The sequence below is a fragment of the Pseudochaenichthys georgianus genome, chromosome 8 (assembly GCF_902827115.2).
Source record: "Pseudochaenichthys georgianus chromosome 8, fPseGeo1.2, whole genome shotgun sequence".
In the NCBI taxonomy this organism is placed as follows: domain Eukaryota; kingdom Metazoa; phylum Chordata; class Actinopteri; order Perciformes; family Channichthyidae; genus Pseudochaenichthys; species Pseudochaenichthys georgianus.
Window position 1 is genome coordinate 27441014 of NC_047510.2, and position 20871 is coordinate 27461884.

Sequence of the window (20871 nt, forward strand, 5' to 3'; positions counted from 1 at the left end):
CAAACACATTTGGCTGCAACTGACTGTGATTTTTAATCGTTTCACACATTTTCTGTAGCTCTTATTCTCTTATTTGCCTGCATTGTTTAAGATATGTTGGTGTTCTTGGCTTCAGAAGCGTCGTTGTTCCCCTTTAAAGCCCAGGGATGCTCCCAGGAATGTAGATTCTCCTGAAATGCTGGCAGCCTTAGCAGGTGTGTTTGGTCCTCCTCTGTGTTTCACAGCTGTGTTGTAGGGTTGGGCTTCTATAAGGCCACTAAACACACCCTGTATATTGCTCTCTGAAATGTTTTGAATGCCTATTAATTATATGAACATGACTCTCAGTCAGAGTTATATTTAACTCTTAGGGATTCTTAAGGCTTTCGCAGACTGTGCCAGTCCCCTTGTGTTTTGAGCCCATTTTGCACCATCCTCAGTTCTTTGTGTGGAGCACAATTGCTCAAAGAATAGATCCCCTGATCTTGGTTTTGCGACAGCAGCAGCAGCAGCAGGTCGCGCAGGTCAGCGCTGCCATTAAGATGAACACCACTGCGGGAGAGCAAATAAAAAAACAACATCAGCACCGGGTCACTCTTAAATGAAATAGAGAAACGAGTAATATGACAGAGTGGAGACCCACAGATGAAGGTTACGATGACAAAGAAAGCTCCCAGCTCTATCGGGGTGGCGTTGGGCAGACCTTGCAGCTTTACCCATATATTATTCAGGATGCTCAGCGTTTCCTCTCTGGCATCCATCCTAGTGAAGTGAAAGCATTTAGTGTAGGTAGGGCGGCAGAATTCATTGAAATAGTATTGAAATCGTAAAATGGAAAAGTGCAATAATCAGATCACAGGAAGATGTTAAAGTCTAATGTGTTGAGACAACATTTTGAATGAAGTATCGTGGAGCTCCAGACTTCATGATAATAAGAATCATATGGCGATTGCTATATCAGTCAAATCAATGGGAATTTGTCGTTTTTTTCAAATCATGCCGCCCTCATTTACAGTGAGAAGTTCATGCCTGGGTTTGGTTATAGCAGCGTGTCTTTGTTTTGCCTGTGTTCAGTGGCATCAGGATGTGACTTATGTGGCCTGTTAGGGAGTGGTCACAAGCACATAACTTGAAGCTATTCGTCTGCAATTGTGTGCTTTTTCTAAATCAGTAGGTTCCTTTTTCAAGGGAAAGTAGGAGGATGAGATTGAGAAAGTAGGGCGGGAGTTTTATCGGCTTAGATTGTGCAGGATTAAACCATGTGGTTGTTATTACCAAGAGTCTGTTTAGTAGCATAATGATACAGGGGGTAGTTCAGGGTGTTGAGCATAACTAATATAGGTTAACCCTTTTCAGACTTTCTGTAAAAAATTAACAAAGGAAGAAAAACAGTCCTTCTCTGTGTTCACAGAAAGGCACCTGTCTCATTTAACGTGTAAAATCTGATTTGTGTTATTTCATTTAAAGGGTGGGGTTCCAAGTGTCAAGTTATACGTGATGAACTGTTGAATGTGTTATTGTGCTCTGAGGTAAATCGCTGGCTCTGGGTGTGACAGCCTGCTGCTCAGCTATTTGCTGGTTTAGCTGTATTAAATGTATAATAACATATAATACAATTACCTACTCAATACAAACACTTCATGATAGATTATAGTTAATTGTTTAAGGACTTGTTTAACAATTGGGGAAGATTAATACTACTGTCCTCTCGGTGCAATGTGTAGTTAGCTGGCTGATGACACCGTCAAGCTAGCTTAGCTTAGCTTATTTTTAGCTTAGCACATAGACTGTAAAAAGGGGAACATTTGAGCCCATCTCTGTCAAAAATTAAAGAAGTCAACTACTCAAGAGCTCACTTTTAACACATTATATGTTCAACTTGTTTAAAAACAAAGCTTAAACATTATTTTGTAATGGGTTATGGGTCTGACTATTTCTTGGATGGGAACTTTAAGTGCTCTGGACTTTTTAAGCACAAAATCTATATCACATGGGACGACTGATTTCTTTTTTTATATTGACAGAGAAACACTTCATTTAGTATGAAAAGAAACTAGCTATATCTCAGAAACTACATGGAGCACAGTTAGGTATCTGTGATCTTATGACAAGTCTTATAATAAAGACATGCACACATGCTACTACATTTTCAATAATCCTGATTTTGTCTATTGATAAAAAGAGATGTTTGTTTGTCTGTATGTTTAAAGATTCAAAGACTTTAAACCAATCAAAACAACGTTATGTGATTTGGTCAAAAAAGTGGTTTTGTCCTGTGTTGCATTGCTCTGTAAGTCAGTTTAATTTCTAGCACTTGCCAAGACAATTTCTGCACAGTCAGTTGTGGTTGCGTGTTAATTTGAGTTCCTGTTTTCATCCTTTTATGTTAAAATTCATACTTTAAATAATTGTAATTGTCTGACAAAATACTTGAAGCGTTGCCTCTTCAACCATCATTTGACCCACTCTTTATTTTCAATTAGTGTCCAGCTCCTTAAACATCCTACTTAAAAGCAATTGGTAAACAGAGTTATATTTTAGTAACACGCTGGTTTAACTTCCGAGTGTTAGCACCTAGCAACAACTCTGTATTTCTGAACACATTCTTCACATTCTTCCTAACCTTGAGTCCTCCTCGGGTGCTTCGCTTCTCAAACTTCATGTTTTACAGACACACTCAAAACAAAATGTACTTACCCGAGAGAGTTGTTTTCACACGCTCAGCCCAGCCCAGACTGACTGGCAGAAAGAAATACAAGAGAGGAGTAAACAGACGAGTTGATGAGGAGGAGGAGGCAGTGATGAACATGACATGTCCTCCCCGAAGGAGTTACCTGCTGGGTGTTGAATTTGTCAGCGTGTTAGTTTGTTGTTGAAACCCAGAGCAGCCGGAGATAAGCAGGTAGAGATTAAGGCTAGAGGGATAATTCCTCAGGTACGGATGATACTCTGCATGTGGAGTCGAGCAAAAGTGAGAGGACACATAACATTAAATCTCCTGTCCTCTTAATCTCTTCTTGCTCCTCTGGTTTCTTGCTCGTCTCTTCTTATTCACGCTTGTTGGTTGCTCCTAACTTTACATCCTCTGAGGCTGTTTTCTCTGTGCCAGTCCTCGCTGGGAGTGACTGTTGCCTCTCAGTCTTTGTGTGCCTCCTTCCTTTCCCCACCTCCTTTTGTTGGAAATGCTTTTCCCTTTTTTTTCACGACTGTGGAGACGACGTTTCCATTTCCAGCGAGGTAGTTAGTATGTTATTGAAGTGGCTTCTCTAATGGGCTGTTTCCCAAACAGACGCTATGTGAGAGTGTGTGGTCGTGTGATTATTGGCTGTTACGTAACTAGGGATGGGTATCGTTTGAAATGTATTGATTCCGGTTCTTATCGATACCCCGTTTCGATTCCAAGATTGTAAAAGAAAGAGGTCAAACGTTTAGATAACAAAAATATCTTTATTCTTTTAAGCTTTAACTGACATTTTTACAAATAAAAAATATACATGCAATACAAATGTATTGCACAATAGCTGTGCTTTATTTGAACTGAGCTATGCCTGTGGCAAGCTATTAAGAGGCATTACACTGTGCCTTGTCTTTTTCTTTTTTAGTGTAGTGGAGCCTCACTTTAGAGTGTTTACCGCGACCCATCTTTGGTGTTATGAAGAGACTGAGCTCGTGAACTGTCTACGGGAGGGCGGGGGAGCCTCGCTGCGGGGCAACTGTGGACCTCTGTCGCCTGTCAGCGCAACTTACGTTCATTTTTTTAAACGGCATCATGTAAGTTGCGCTGACGACCAGCCGTTCTGTGATTCTCCAGAACACACAGATGCCCAGTCCGCCCTTACCCTGTATTCCACGGGTCACCGCGGCGCAGACGGACCCGGTGGAATACAGGGTCTACCGCGTTTAGGTGTATTTTGTATGGGTACCCGGCATTTTCTTATCGGTTCTCATCTGGAACCGAGTTTCGGTTCCCAACCCTATACGTAACACTGGATCTGATGTAGAAGTGTGTGGCCTTGTTCTAAAAATGTTTTTGCATCTAAAGCTGTGATGGTAAAAATAATTGCATTGTGTCCTAAACAACCCTGAAGATACAAGAAAGTAAGACAAATTACCTCCCAAAACAGAACAGATCTGTTCTTGTTATCAGTACACAAAGAAGTCAATACTATAGCTAATAACTTTGTGTGTATTACTGGAGCTTGTTTATTTTCAGTCATTTGTATTTTTTTTATTGGACTGATCCTGTTTGACTTGAAAAGGAACAGAAACATTGATCACAGTATTGTGTGGTTACACAACAGCTAACAGATCAATGATGCACCAGATGGTCCCCGTATCATAGAGAAGTTTGCTGTGTGCTTTGGTTACAGACTCTGTAACCAAATTCAGACTGTGAATGTTTTTTAACTCACGGGAGCTGTTTTAATATCCTGACGTGTATAAAAGGGGCCCTATTAAGCTTCGTAGGGGTTTCCCTTTCCTGTAGAGTGTTATATAGGTTTGTGAGCATGTGAATGGTCTGCAAAGGCTACAATCCAAAATAGTTTCTCTCTCACAAACCCCCCCCCCCCCCCCATGGGGATCTTCCATTTAAAGTGATGTTTACAACTCAGTTAATGGGGCTCAGTTAATGGGGCTCATTCACTGGCGCTTCCACGAACAACAACCAACATAATTATTACATTCAAATGAAGTACATTATTCAAGTTTACATTCACTTGGGATAATAACACGGGAGAAATTAGCGGAAGCGCTCTCTCCCCCTCTCTCTCTCTCTCTCTCCTGACAGCATCGTCTCATGCAGCTCACTGATCCAGTAATGAGTGACCCGACAGTGAAGAATAAACATATTTATAACTAGTTTAGCTTGTTCCAGAGGTAGATAAAATAGCAAAGTGTGTTAGGTCTAACTCTTAATATGTGTTCTGCTCCGCTCACCGGTCCGTCACAGCGGGTGGAGCTGCAGGATTTCTGCTCACACACGTTGCATACCGCTATTTTATTGTCATTTTCGGAAACCTTAAAATACTGCCAGACTGGTGAAGCCAGACTGGTGAAGCCATTTTGGCGAGCTTGTTTTGCCGCGCACAGAGAAAAGTGTCACGTCGGCCTATTTTACGTTATGCGATCGGCTCTCGCGATCGGCATTTTTAGAGAGCTCCGATCGATCAGAAGAGAGTGAGTATCGGCCGATATCGATCGGAGCATCCCTAGCTATAATAGATTTTATTTATTTTGTTAGCGCTTTTACAGGTGCTCAAAGTTATAGGTTAGTTATCAAGTTATAGGGCCTCTTTAAGATTTTAACAAGCCGTATCTCCTATTTTGTCACCAGTTGTCGCCATACCACCATCTCCAAGTTCTTTGGGAACAAGACGCCCAACTGTGCTGGTGCCTGCGACTTCTGCCGTAACCCCAAGCTGGTGCGAGCCCAGCTGGAGAAAGGGAGCTCCCTCAGCACCAAGACCAAGGCCCAGAGCAGCCAGCCCTCAGGACCCTTCGGCTTCCTGCAGGGCTTCTACGAAGGAGGGAAGAAGGGCTACGGCTTTGAAAGGCAGGAGGAAGTTAGTGACGTTTGTAACATAAAGTATATGTGGACCTTAGACTGACGTCACACATTGCAGGTTTGATGAAGGGGAAGAGGACGCGGAGGGCGGTGAAGACGATGGCTTAACGAGGAAAAAGGAATTTTCTAACCTCTACAAGAAGCAGATGACCATGCGGAAGGTAAATCAAAATCATCAACAGAAATATTGTCTTTAAAAAATATATTTTCTATTCCTAGAAAAGCCACTCCATGCAGTGTTTGTGTTTTGTTTTTGTGCTTCTGTATGCCAGCTGTTGGCAGCAGGAAGGTCTGTTGAGGCCCTCTGTTAGAGAGGACTGTGTTAAATCACTCTCACATGTTCAAACATTGATGTTAAACTATTTGTAGTACGCATGTCCATGAAGAGATTTTCTACTTCAAAACACATCATCATAAAAATAGGAATGGCACAGTTGTAAAATAGTAGAAAAAAACTGGCATAAACAATCACATAAGAAGTTTTTTCATGCCATCTTCTCGCAAATCACACACTATTCAGACCTCCCTTTAAAGCTCTTCATGTGCTTGATCTCTCTGGTTGTAGTACTATTCAACTTTTGGTTTAAATGTTAATCTCATGTGAGCTTCCAAGATGGCCATACCTGAAGTATATGTCTTTTTGGAAACATATGGATCATCCTGTAACGGGGAAGAAAATCAATATTCTGCAGAAGATACCTTTTATCATGCTGTGAAACATTTTGGAATCAGAAGGAACTGATCCAACTCAGGATTTCCACAGTTGTTGATCTTTTTTTATGAAAAACTAAGGAAGTGACTGTTTAAAGCTGCAGATGAAGATATTCTCCATATTCCTTAGTTTGTTTATGGTGTTTGTTGTTGTAGTACTCACTTTGGCCAGGAGTTTAAGGTGCACCACTACTCCATGTTTCAAATTTTAGAATCAAATAATTCGTGCTTTTACCATGTGAGGTTTATTTTACATAACTTGCTCACTCACAATATAAGTAGTTCCTTGTGTTTAGAGCTTAAAAAGGAATTTAAACTCAACCTACGTCAGAAATGAATACCATTTACAACATTACAACTACAACACTTGATCCTTACAAAAAAAGTAGAAACGCCTACAAATTCCCCTTGTTTTTAAGTCAAAAACACAAAATAAACTATTTAAATTGAAGACAAATAAATTAGATTAATTATTTTTTTCCTCACTTGGTTCTCAAGGCTTGTGCTCAATGAGAAAATAACAAGAAAAGAAGGAGAAAAATGCAACAAACGTCCCAAACTGAACACATATCCGGCAGACCAGGTGTTGTAGCTGCCGGATTTGGAAGCCCCTCTTTAGTATCTGAGTATGATGTTGATGAAGTTGTGACTATCCTGGACAAAGATATAGGGGGGCTTCCAAATCCGGCAGCTACAACACCTACTCTGCCGGATATGGAAGCCCCTCTTTAGTTTTTTACCTGCTGGGCCCAGAGTAACATGCTTTTGTGAGCACAAACTAGAGGGGAACAGCCAACACCAGTGTGATTTTGGTGACGTTGTGACTATCCTGGACAAAGATAGAGGGGGGGGGTTCCAAATCTGGCAGCCACAAGATAAGATCAATAATACACTTTATTTTAGGGCACCTTTCAAAACATTCAATGTCACTTTAAAATAAAATCTGAGTGGCATTACAATATAAAAATGTGCTGAGTAGGAAACCACAGAAGAACATCATGACATTCAAAGGAGCAATTAAAGCGAGTGAAGCCAGTTTGAACAAATTATCTTTTAGGCCTGATTGAAAATAACACAGTGTCAGACATTAACATATATGTTATATCATTGCTTACTATTCGTGGTTATCAAGTATCAGACACTTAAACAACAGAGAAGGTTTTAAGAAATAGGACTATACTGACAAATGACATCTTATGCTTTCATTGTCTGAAGGAGGAACATAACAGAGTGGGACTACACTTAAAAACGGAAGCTTGTTCCAATACGAAGATTGTGTCCTGAAAACGAGTCACCTCGCAATTGTATGCACATTATTTATTCAGCCGTTTGCTGTTTAATCTGATGGGAAATATATAATTCAAAAGAGAGAAAAAAGCTTATTAAACAAGACGAACGCTCAATACAGGCGATGACGTCACCTTTGCGCGTCCCCGTGAACAGGGCTTCAATCTACGGCAAGCCTTCAACCTGCGGCACAACACCGGTACTAAGTCAATACCGGTACCTGATTGGACGGTATCGGTATAGAGTGGCGAAGTCCCTCCCTTTCCGGGGGAGCTCCATGGGACCTTATTTCGGAAAAAGTATGTATTGAAGTCAATGGAGAGAGAAAGATTATCTTTCGATCCCGTTTGAATTGTGCCACGAATTACACATATGATGTTTGTCAATTGAAAAGATAATTTTGCAAGTAAAATAAAAATGTGTCGTAAAACTGTGAAGTAACACTTTTTTTGTGTGAAACCGCTCAGTGAACTACATTTCCCGTCTCGCACCACACACACCAAGACGGCCGTCACGTTGGCACATTTCACTTCTTTCTTTCAGAATGAGGCGAAAAGTATTAAAAGAGGAGAAAATCACTACAAGTCTGGGCATGTTGAGAGCTGTACATACACACAAGGGGAGTTAGTCGGTTCTGTAAGAGCCAGCATGCGGGACCGGGATTCTGGGATTTGTAGTCTTTCTAGTATTTTTCATAGTCTTATATTTCAACAGTTTTTAGACAAACTGTGACTTTTTTGACATGGAAATGATTTTTTAAGATTGAAAAACATCATATGTGTAATTCATGGCACAATTCAAACGGGATCGAAAGATAAGTTTTCTGTCTCCATTGACTTCAATACATAGTTTTTCCGAAATAAGGTCCCATGGACCGGAAGTAGATGGGCGTGACTTCGCCTCTCGATACCGTTAAGCCACTGGACAAACGGTGCTGCTACATGTGCTGCTATCGGTATATGTGTTAGGTCTACTTCCTTAGTTTAACTTGAAACCATTCTGGTTGGTTGGGAACCCTTGGGATGTATCCGGTTTGAGACCACTCTGATTGGCCACTGTAAATGCCACTCCTCATCTCTCTCAACAGCGCTCTTATTTTTGTTGTTGTAACCATAGATATAAACACTAGATGACTCACCCGCGCTGCTGGCCAATGGAGACCGACGTTGCCACTTGGGCCGCCATCTTGCCACAGGCAGTGCTCTCATTCATAACATTATGGTTTACTATTTAAATAACCATATCTTGCTCAATTTTCAACCAATTTTCAAACGGTTTGGTTTTTTATAAACATCAAAGATGTAGTTATGATACTGCATACTTATAATCATGGACTTTCATATGAAAATAACATTAATCAGATAAAGCAATAGCTGCACACACACACACACACACAAGGTATTTATATAACATATTTGCCGGTGTATATATATATTTCCATTTATTTTATTATATTGTTAATATTTAAAATAAATTATAAATAAATTAAAATACATTTATATTTTATATATAAAAATCGGTCTCATGTTACCACTCTGTAAGCCAAGAGTTGTTAATTTAGCAATGCCTTAGCTTGAAGAACAGGGACACAACTAATGACAATAGCATATGTTGGTATATTATTTAGATATTCACACCTTTATCAGAAGAACCAAACCAACATAAAATGTGCTCACAGACAGGCCAGTTCTGTCTAATTTATCACAATTATTTTTGACATGAGATCTTCATATCATCCTAGTTTTGTATTTAGTTTCTAGATTTGTAAACAAATCCAGAACCTTTGAACTATGTTATTGAAAAAAGACCAAGAATAATATAAACTGTACCATGTGTCCTTTTGTGTCCTTCTGTAGTCCATTTGTGGTTTGTCTTGTCTCACCCCGGCTGATATATCACAAAATCCACTGTTTAAATTGTTCCCTATATTGCCCCTATGCCCCTGTAAGGTGTCCTTGGGTATTATGAAAGGCGGCCCCCCAACATAAATGTATTATTATTATTAAAGGTGGGGTAGGTAAGTTTGAGAAACCGGCTCGAGATCGCTAGAATTTGAAAATACACAACCGGAGAAAATCTGCCACTTCCTTATAGAGCCCCTCCTCCAACACACACGAACGCGCACATGACCAATGAGGGCACGAGATAAGTTTGTGCCCCGATGGAAGGCTGACAGGCAGGTAGGCCATCCAATCCGTTTAGCCGGATTGGTTGTACTTTTTACAGTATTACGGCTTCTACAGATGACATTTTTTAATGGATTTTTTGTCAAAGCACTTCAGATATTCATTGCTATCAGGATGTTAAGAGCATTCCATGGAATATAACAAAAAGTGTATCTCGAGCCGGTTTCTGAAACTTACCTACCCCACCTTTAAGAAGAACAACTTGGTGTGGTGTGGAGAGGATGTAGGAAGCAGGAGCAGGTGGGGAGAGATGGGGCTTCAAGGTTCAAGGTTATTTGTTTTAAATGTGTCTTGGAGATAAGGACCAGCTGCACACAATAAAATACAGTATAACACAAAACCAATAAGACACACAGTGACACATGGCACACCAACAATCATTCATCGTCCAGCCTCAGCTTCTGGTATTCTTTCACAACCATGTTATGGGTTTATTAGACTGAGCAAACATAAACATATGTGGTGATCCCACGGGTTCTTGTTTGCAGACAGCGGCGATTGGAGCATCCATAGGCTGCACAAAAGTCCGGCATAGTCAGGTACTTCTGTAAACAGAAAGCCAGCAAATTCCTGTATCATAATGCAAGATGTTTTTAACAAGCCAAACCACTTGGAAGAAATCATGTGTAACTTAAGTTGTGTTGAAAGAAAGAGCAGTTCTGCCTCTCCCACTGGTGTAAAGTTGCTGGGTGAACTTTGTAATACTAGGTCTCACTCACAGCCTCTTGTTATTAGCCAGCTAATAAATACAACCACATACACAAAGAAAAGCTGCAATTTCAACATGTCCAAGCATCCTGTATCATAGCCATGCTAATAATGTTTATAATAAACCAAACCGTTTGTAAATCAGTCAAGATTTCAGCGAGTTAAGAGTATTTTTGTGCAGATCACTCACCTTACAACAGCTACCATAACGCGAATCAGAGTAACTGTTGACTGTAGCAAGATGGCGGCCGGTCAGCTACGCTGGAAAATCTCCCATGAGCCATCTAGTGTTTATATATATATCTATGGTTGTAACGGTACGTCCACACAGCAGCTTTTCGAAAATCTTGGAGCGTCTGACAGCTTGGGGATTTTTTGCGAGCTATGCGACCAACAATCAATCACATGAATCTCCCGCCCCCGACATACAAAGCAAAAAACCCCGGGGATTTTATGCGAGCAATATATATATATATATATATATATATAAACTCCCCAAACAGGCGAAAACCTACCAGTTTCACCCACTGTCTCTGTCACCTCCCTCCATGCCTGGTTCCTCCGGTTTGTATCCCGTTAATAGTTCTGGTCGTAAAGAACCGGGTGATTTGCTACCGTAATTTCTCGTTTGGAATATGAGGAAATGAACTGCCGTCTGGTTCTCCCTGCTTACACGCGGTTTGATTGGCTAGCGCTTCTACTGTCAGATTTGCATAAACGTGTTTGATTGGCTGGCGCTTCCAGCTCAGCTTCAAAAGTTGAACATTGCTCAACTTTGGAATCCATAGAGGCTTCTCAATTCTTAAATTTCCCCTCCTCGACTCCCCTCCTCGAGACTTAGTCCCGCCCACAGGAGATGCGAGCGGAGGACCGAGGAGGGGAACCGAGGAGAGAGGAGGGGAAGCAGCAGACATTTAAAGAAATGAGAACTCCTCTCCTCTGAGCGGTCATATTAAAGCGACGTCCGTTCATTATTACGTGGCAACAGCTGCATCAGCCGTCGAGTGTTTTGTCATATTTTATAATCTCTGTTAGATCAGCTGAACATTGTTCCCCCACATATTTACTTTGAATTCATTGAGAGTGCGGTATAATGAGACAATAACAGGCTACAGATGCGGACACACACACAAATATATTTATATAAATATATGCAATTTAAAGTATGAGAGCACTCTCATAATAACGTAACACAATCAGAGACTGGATATATCCCCCCCCCCCCCCCCCCTCTCTGGTCGCTGAAATGGGGAATTGAAATTACGGGCCAAAAGTTGTATTTGCAAGTATTAAAAGTAAGCAGAGGACACCAAACCAACTGAGACCTGTCTGTCCACCGCATCTGCGCACTGTACAACACACACCTACACACTGTACAACCAGTCCTCGAGTTGAGGGGGGATGGCATCCCCCCTGAAATAAAAACGGTCAAAATCATCCCCCTTCTAAAACTGCCATTCCCCCTTTCCATCTCTTATGTAATTTTATCAATGAACGTGGCACTGGTATTACTGCTATTTCAATATTTATTTTGCGCATTTTGAGTAAAATACTGTGGGCGAGTGAGCACGCACACACGCAATAACATTTTTACCAAGTCACTGACGCTATACTATGCGAGTGCCCTAGAGGGCGCCAGAGCGCCGTGATGCGCCTGTTTGATCGATGCCAGAAGCGCAGGTAACGGTCATCACAATGGCCAAGCGACCAGGAGGACAACGCGATCTGAGGGACTTCATATTTAAAAATACTAAAAATAAAATGTCAGGTAAGTCAAGAGTCAGTAATCTTTACTCATTACTTTAGTCACCAAAGGTGGAATCTATGGACATAAGCAGCAATAACAACTTAGAGTTTAGCTACGTTTTTTTTCTCTCGTGTTGATGAAATGATACCACCAGCACCAGAAGAGCTGAAACCCCTCCTTCAAGTAGTGAACACTCTGGTCATCTCCACAGCTGAGTGTGAACGTGGGTTTAGTCAGATGAACATTTTAACCACAACTAGAAGCTCCCTAGAGGTCAGCCTTGCTTTTCATCAAGTGTGTTGGCCCTCCACTGAACAAGTTCAGACCAGAGGTATATGTCAAGACTTGGCTTCAAAGCCATTGCTTAGCTAACAATCCGAAAGCAAGAGCCAGAAAAATTGAGACCAAAAAACATGATTATGAAAATCTTTGGAAACTATGAGATAGGGGAGAGTGGAGTAGGCAGCCATTGACAACATTGGTCCTATTTTGTATTATCTGTATAATCTTTTAATATATTTTCATATTTTGTAAACAATTTCAATTTGCACTTAATGCCCTGTTAAAAAAAGTAACATTGGGAATGTTAACATAAAATATTTGTATTTGAACTGCAATAAAATTATGACGGATCAATATTTTTCAAATTTTTTTCCTCAAATTTTTCATGAAGTGTTTAATTTACATAATGATTTAATTTATTACGATAAAAATGTAACCCTTTAGATACCAGTTTTGATCGTATACCAGTAACTGCTTTTTGGAAAAAATACACTATAATTCAATATTCTAAAAACTATTTTGACTTTATTATTAGTATAATCAGTTGACCCATCTGAATAATAAATGAGGGACTGTTAACCTACAAGATTTGTACCATAGGAGGGGGGGGAGTTTATAAACCAAAGAGTAACCGCCCTTACGGGACGCTGTAATAAGTAAAGCGAACGCACCCGCAAGGACACCTGGCCTCCTATTGGTTGAGGGATGTTGACAGGATTGTTGCACAAAAGTTTCGAGCGCGCACAGAATAATTCTGAGAGCAGAAAAAGTTTCGAGCGCGCACAGAATAATTCTGAGCAGCAATATATCTGAGTGCAAGCGTACAGTTTGAGCACAAGCAGAGCAAATCTAAGTGCAAGCAAGCACTATTTGAGTGCGAGGGCACTATTTGAGTGCGAGGACAGAGTTTGAGGGAAATAAATACATAAAGTATGCTCTCAAATTTAAATACCACGCTCTTGAATAAAGATAGGGAATAACCCCCATACATATTCACCTACCGGGATACAAACCGGAGGAACCAGGCATGGAGGGAGGTGACAGAGACAGTGGGTGAAACTGGTAGGTTTTCGCCTGTTTGGGGAGTTTATATATATATATTGCTCCCATAAAATCCCCGGGGTTTTTTGCTTTGTATGTCGGGGGCGGGAGATTCATGTGATTGGTTGTTGGTCGTGTTGCTTGAATAAAATCCCCAAGCTACAGACACGTCCAGCTCCAAGCTTTTTTTGAAGCTGTAGTGTGGACGCTCCGTGAGTGATATATATTTTACACACTGCTCTGCTTTCTGCACCTCACAGCTGTTATCACTGTAAACATCGCGTTGCGATGAGAGCATGTTCTAAAATAATATCCAGGGGATGCATGCAGAGCTGTCATTGGCTGAGATAAGTCCGGCCGTGCGTCACGCCTCCACCGTTCCCGGAAATGCATCCGCGGAGGAGCCGTGGAGGAACCAGTGTATCCTCGGTTATACCTCCTGCAGAGAGCCTCCTCGACGCTCGATCTTCGGTCCTCGGTGTGCATTTAGAGAAATGAGACGTCCTTCAAAATGTCGCGCTGAAATTCATTTCCGGGTCACTACCGGAGTCGAGGAGGGGAAATTTGAGTATTGAGAAGCCTCTCTTCGCTTCGCTCCCCCACAATGCAGTTCGGCGAAAAGCGAGGCAAAGTGACGTCATCCCCATTCAAAGTCAATGGGCAGAGAAGCGGTGGAAGATTCTTCTGAAGCTGCTGTGTGGACGTACCGTAGACTCGACCCGCAGACATGGCGAAGAGAGCTAAGCGAACAAAGGTCTGGGTTCACTTTAAAAAAAAAAAATGTAGTGTGGCGATAGTGCAATCTATATACTCAATTTGTTGTTTGTAAAGGGGGTAACACAAGCAACTTAATGAAGCATTTGCAAACGAGACACTCATTGAATCTAAAACGGTGCCGCGTATTTGACAGCCTAAACAATGTGGCTGCTAGCGATACTGCTAGTGCTAATAGTGCTAGCAGTATCACGCTAACAACGTCCTCCTCAGTGCAACCTGATACGATTTGCGGGACCAATATAACTAGGAGCCATAATGCTTGTTTTACCATACTTATTACTTCTATTTGTATCTTCATTTCTGTTTCTATCACGTTTAATTATTATTGTTTATCACTTCCAGCAATGGGCACATGGGTGTGGTTTGGGTTTATTGGTATTTAGTCACCAGTTGTATGCCGGTGTAGGTACCAGATGTGTTCGGGGTACCAGATGTGTTCGGGTGTATTTCAGTCGCTACCGTCACCCGTCATATTTTACGGCAACTCAAGAGGGCCATGATGGTCAAATTCCGAACATTTAAACATAGCCGACACTTCATTATTTACTTTGTCCGTTATTATATGTAGAAGATTATATTTTTCTCCATCATGTTGTTTCCATAGGAACAACTTCAAACAGGCATAGCCTACACTTCATTCTTTACTTTGTTCGTTATTATATGTAGAAGATATACGTTTTTTCTCCGTCATGTTGTTTCCATAGCAACAACAACAACTAACCGCTAGCCGCAAAGCTAGCATCACAGTCACTGCTCCACCTTTCCCTGGTGGTAGAAACTCAAGCCAGACATCCCTGGAATCGTCTTAGAGAGTAGATGATCAGTGGGGCCTTGTTTTTACTGGATGATTTGTTTTTTTATGGGGAATTCAAATATGAGCTTATTTTTAGGATTTTCGGAGACTTTGCACACGTTTTCACAAACATTTTCACGCTAGGAGTATGGGAGTACTTCCATTCGCTTTGTCTTGATCTGTAGATGTGATTTAATTTGTCGTGTGTCTCCCAACTCCTCTCCAAAGTTCAGATACTATATAAAAATACTAAAAGGTAAATAAAACATGAAACATAATGACAAAATAACAATCTGAAAGATATGTATTCTATCTACACATTTCGTAATTATCTTATCTAGTGGCCTTATAAAGGTGTTGGCTAAAGTAACGCAGAATATATATATTTTTTAATTGTAAATAATTAGAAACATTTATGTGCACAAGTACATGGGACCCCACCATAGCACCCCACACATAACAAGCTGTCCCGAGTTCCTCCGGCTGCAGTTCCGCAGGCGGCCGGTGTGTGGCAGCAGAGCGCTGAGAGCAGAGGGAGGTGAGTAGACGGATATGACGGGTGCGACGGAAATACACCCGAACATATCTGGTACCCCGAACACATCTGGTACTGACACCGGTTTGGAGGATATGATGTAGGAAGAGGTGAATGGCGCTGATCGTCAGGTCTGGAGTTGTATATTCTTTCACACATAGTGACGTCACGAGCTACCCACAATGCAACGCGCGCCATATATATATAAATACGCCATTTTCCTGGAGGTGCTAATATAAACCGCTAGCTAACAGAGCAAAGCGCACTCGTTTTTTTTTCTGAATTAATGACCGAATAAATCGCTGCATGTCTTCGGATTACATCTCTGGACTTGAGGGGTGTGCTCTCGGTCGTTACCAGCGTAAACTAGAGCTGTGTGGGTTGTCCGATTGCCCTTACAGACTGCCTGCAGATGTATGGAAAAACGACTCTCGAAAGTGGCCTTCGGTCGATTTTGGCAGCATCTACGTCTATCTTCTGGAAACACCAGATGAATACCCCACTTGTCACAATAATATTATCATGCCATTGCATATATGTGGTATTTTAGAGTTGACTATATTGATTAAGGCAATAGACTATGATATTCTGCTTGCACCTCGCGTGAAATGGCGCATACCGGAAGTACGGCGTTGCCCTCGGCCCAAAACCCGTATGTGTGTGTGAAAGAATTGTTTGTTTGCGTTTTATTAAACACCATGGACTACAATAACTACCGACAACTACATGGAACGCGTCACAGCAAAGAGCACATTTTAGCCTCTCAGCGGCTAACTCATAGGGAGTTATTTCCGCCACATTAGTCAACAGAAAACGGTTCGCCGCGACCGGATCCTAAGCAGACGAAGCCGGACGTTCAGGAACACAGTTTCCCCCTCGGCGGAGTGAACAGGAAAAGCCACAATTAACCGTGGCCGCAGGCGGAAACTGATTGACTGGAGCACATCACAGCCAGTTGAGGCGGTAGGCACTATTGCGTTCATTCGATGTATTTTTTGTTTGGAACACAGTTTGGAAGTGCTGCCGTTAGTCCATTGGGGACTGTTATTTGGCCTGTTTTGTGCGTGCTGGTTATGCCGATGTCGGCGAAGGTTTGGAATTCCGGAATGGTTTGTAACGAGCTATGATCACTGATCAGGCACCACGTCAGAGACAAGATTGACATTTGTGAATACTGTTGTGTGACAACAACGAAAATGAGGATGGAGTGGACAGTGTGTTAAATATTGGAAACAGAAATAGCAAATGTACTTTTTATGGCTCAAGATAGGCCTATCAAGAACTGCATCTGCTTATATAAAAGCTCAGGCGGAAGTGGCCACCCTGATGGTTTTACAAAATATACTTCAAAAGAAACATGCTTTGGAAAAACAGGAACACGAGCTGAGGAGAAGAAAAGAACAACTGGACCTAGAAGGAGACACGCCACCATGGCCAAAATGAAGGTTCTTGCTGCATCAAATAAATCCAGTGTTCCGAGTAGCTCTACTACAGGATCTGATGGCAAGCAGTCATCACTTAAGGAAAAGAAAACCCTTCATATCAACGCAGATCCTTTAGTACCCCAGCCACAAGTTATATATACATCTGCACCAATCATTCCAGAGCACAGTGTAGCTAATCTAAAAACATCAACAATAACAACCAAGGACAGAGCTGACACTGAAATCATCACATCTACCATAACAAGTGGCCTTACTGGGGCTGGTAGATGTGATGATTTCAGTGTCAGCTCTGTCCTGGTGAAGGGGACTGCAAACTCTCAGAGTCAGTGATGGGTGCCTGCCAGCAGGACATCTGTAGTGAAAGTGGATATCCTGTGGACACATCAATTTAAGATGCACTATCCTGAAGGTGGCAGAGATATCCAGAGACTTTCCAAGGGAAATCAACGGTTCCGGGATCCAGCCTTAAAATCTGCCAAACTATTGGAAGGACCAATCACATTAGATTGGAAAAGGACAAGGAAAAAATGACTTGTACTTGGGATTCAGATGAAGACAAATAGTGACTTTCTGAACAGACCCCTTAGCCAAGTGCACCTTTTTCATGAGGCAGAGAAACTTTTGCCATGTCTAAATCATTTTCCATTTTTCAAATTGCTCCCTTGCAAGTGACTATTTGTGCCCTCTGCACACACAATACAGCAGACTTGATTGCTTGTATACTGATATATGAATACTGGATTAAAAAAAATTATGATCTGCATATCATTAGAATATACTGTGTTTTATTGTAATTTGTTTTGAATAATGATTATAAATTGTTATATAATATTTAGGGGCCGGAATGTAGGAGCCATAATGCTTGTTTTGCCATTACTTATTACTTCTATTTTTATCTTCATTTCTGTTTGCATCACGTTTAATTATTATTGTTTATCACTTAATGGTCACGTGGGTGTGGTTTATTGGTATTTAGTCACCTGTTGGATGCCGGTTTTGAAAACTGCATTTTAAATGTTAAAGGTCAACATTTCAATGTATGGTTCAGCAATTGTTGGTCGTTTACTAGGAATTGACATATTTTAAGCTCAAATACTTTGTGCTATGTTTAAACCTTCAGACACATTTTGACGTGTTTCAGTTCAGCACATTTATTTTGTGATGATTTAAAAGTACAAACCAGAATAATATACGTACTCGCCTTTATCTTTTTGCCATCTTAGCCTTTTTACCAATTTCTTCATATCACAGTTTTGCATGATGTCACTGTACAATGTTTTAAGGATCTCTTGTCGAGTTAGGTTGTCAGTTTGAAATGTCTGGATGAAGATGTAACTGATTTACAAATGTTAAATGTTTTTAAAAATGCCTCTTTTCTTCCTCTGTCTGAGAGAAAACCCCAACAAGCATGATAGGGCGAGCCAGGCCCCTTTAAGTTATTTTATTTATTTTTGTCTGCTTCTGAGAAGCTAATGTATAAGTTCTAGTTATTTCTGCAAGAAAATTACAATAAAATGACTTTTTAATGTTGTATTCATGTCTATAATTTTGAGCACCAAACTATTGAAAAGTATCGATAAAATCCTAACGATACCCATCCCGACTAATTTCTCTGTACAATCTTATAATGACCCTCTGATTGTTCTCATGTTTCTTCAGGGAATGACCGTTCGGCGGGAAGGCTTTGTCCCTCCAGGTAAACGGCACTAGAAGAATACAATTATTACAAAATGTTATCCATTCCAATCTTTGTCGTATATAACCTCTGTATCGTGCTGTGTAGACGATGACTGCCAACTGAGAGACGCCAGCAGTCAGAAGATCCCCAGACTCACTGTAAAGGTACCTGAACGCAGCACGCATTCCTCATACCTGCAGCACTCATTCACACGTCTCCAGGAATTCAGTGATTCGTGTCATGAGATGTGAAGACGGGCGGTAGAGCCAACGGTTCAACAGCATAACACTAAAAGTGATATTAAAAAGATGGTTTATACATTAAACGGATAACGTTTTTTAGTCCTGCAAACATTGGTATAAATTGTCGGCTTTCTACAGGATGAAAAACCAGTAGTAGTTTGGAATCTTTTGGACATTTTATTTATGAACGTTTTTTTTGTCTTGTATTTCAGACCAGAATGCATTGCTTAAGCCTCCTGAAGGAAGCATTATATGGCCACCAGAGGGCAGATGACACGTTCAAGTAATTACACAGACACATTCTTTAAATACAGTATGTTATTTTACCCCACAGTCTTTCATATCTTCTCTGTTTCTCCGCAGTGACACCGTTTCCTTAGCAGTCAACATAGAACTCGATGTTTTGGAGAAGAGCAAATCTTCAAACCTGTACAAAGCTGCCATCCTGAAGAGGGTAAACACTGACTGCTCTTCCTCTCACAGAATCAGGAAGATACGTTTCTAACATGTGTTTTATTGTTTGGAAGGTATCGGATATCAAGAAGACAGTACCTGGAGAAAGAGGCGATGACGGCAAGGCGGGCAGCAGTGATTCTGCGGAATATTCGTCGTCTTCTTCCTTTACTGAGAAGCAGCAGGGGTTCACCTCTGCTTCTGAAATACACTCGGTAAGATCTACTTGCACTCACTCACACTTATGTTACCAAGTTACGCTGGTTGGTGCGGCTAGAGCAGCAGCAATTTGTTGAACAATTGCTAAGTTAATAGACGGAAAAATAATTGGTTAATCGCTTGAGTAATTTCCATGAAAAAATGGCAAAAGATGCTGTTTTCAGACATCAAAAGGTTCAGTTCCTTCTTTTTGAATTGAAATCAGATTAAGATGGTAGAGATTTAAAGATCTCCTTCCTGCTTGCATGCAAACACGAAGGCAAGATGATATTACAGACAGAAGTGTAGAAAAAAGGATTGATTTGGTATCCATTACAAACCAGTTTGAATTTAGTATAATTGATTATATTAATGTAATGACTTATAAATGTGAATTTGTAACTCATTTAAAAATAGTAGGGGAAATTACGAGAAGGGGAAGTTTGAGCCACATGTTCAGAGTCTTGATGTAAAAGAGATACGGCTGTGGGCGCACACACATCACACACTAACCGTCAAGAGTAAATGAAAAGCACACATTCACCAGCTTGTTTAGATCTATCATGTTTCTCCTCCCATGATGATTGGAGCCACCAACATCAAAGAGTAGTAAAACTGAAAATTAATTAAAAAAAAAAAAAATGTTAACTACTGAATAATAAAAAGCAATATATAGCTTTTGTTTAACTCCTTACTTAAGCGAGCATCTGAAAGGACTTTGATGGAAAATGTTCAGGTATGAAATGAAATGAAAGGATCAAACATGGAGAGGTTAACTATTTACCAACCACTTGTGGACTACAATTTGAACTATCTGAGTACTTATACTCACTTTTACAACATGGACGAAGGACTTTAACACATTTTAGATATTGGGTAAGATCAGATTTTCTGATCTGGTCATGATATTATTCGAATTTGACAATCTGGGATTGACATTTATGTTGTGGAGAAACCTCTGAAGTTGTGCCGGATGTCTTCGAGATCTTCACAACACTATGTTAACACTTATTTAACTTTAAAAAAATCAACAGTCAAAAGAGTTCCAATAGAATAGAGTTTACTGAAGGTCAGAGTACAGCAAACACGAGTCGGTCCATGGAGTGACTGGCTTTGCAATGTTCAGGCTTCTTCTTATATTCATTTCTTACCAGTTGTTATGCCTTCTCACGTGTAGGAGGGTCTCGGGTACCAGACACCAGGAGGGTCTCAGGCCCTCCTTCTTGACCTTGACTTTATCTAT

The 20871-nt window shown here is 40.8% G+C and overlaps 1 protein-coding gene and 1 long non-coding RNA gene across 2 annotated transcripts in view; one reads left to right on the forward strand and one right to left on the reverse strand.

The window, feature by feature from the left end:
* The window catches only part of recql5 (RecQ helicase-like 5), a 41716-nt gene that overhangs the window by 6231 nt on the left and 14614 nt on the right, over window positions 1-20871 (forward strand). The window contains exons 8-14 of the mRNA XM_034089436.2: window positions 5315-5533; window positions 5604-5706; window positions 18717-18753; window positions 18841-18899; window positions 19190-19260; window positions 19341-19431; window positions 19505-19645. Of these exons, the coding sequence (XP_033945327.1) occupies window positions 5315-5533; window positions 5604-5706; window positions 18717-18753; window positions 18841-18899; window positions 19190-19260; window positions 19341-19431; window positions 19505-19645 (721 nt within the window). The remainder of the gene's footprint in view (window positions 1-5314; window positions 5534-5603; window positions 5707-18716; window positions 18754-18840; window positions 18900-19189; window positions 19261-19340; window positions 19432-19504; window positions 19646-20871) is intronic.
* LOC117451236 (uncharacterized) lies at window positions 15-3315 on the reverse strand. The gene is made up of 4 exons (XR_004552635.1): window positions 2814-3315; window positions 2677-2718; window positions 623-741; window positions 15-531 (listed from the first exon to the last, which is right to left on the reverse strand). It is a non-coding gene; the product is annotated as an uncharacterized lncRNA (long non-coding RNA).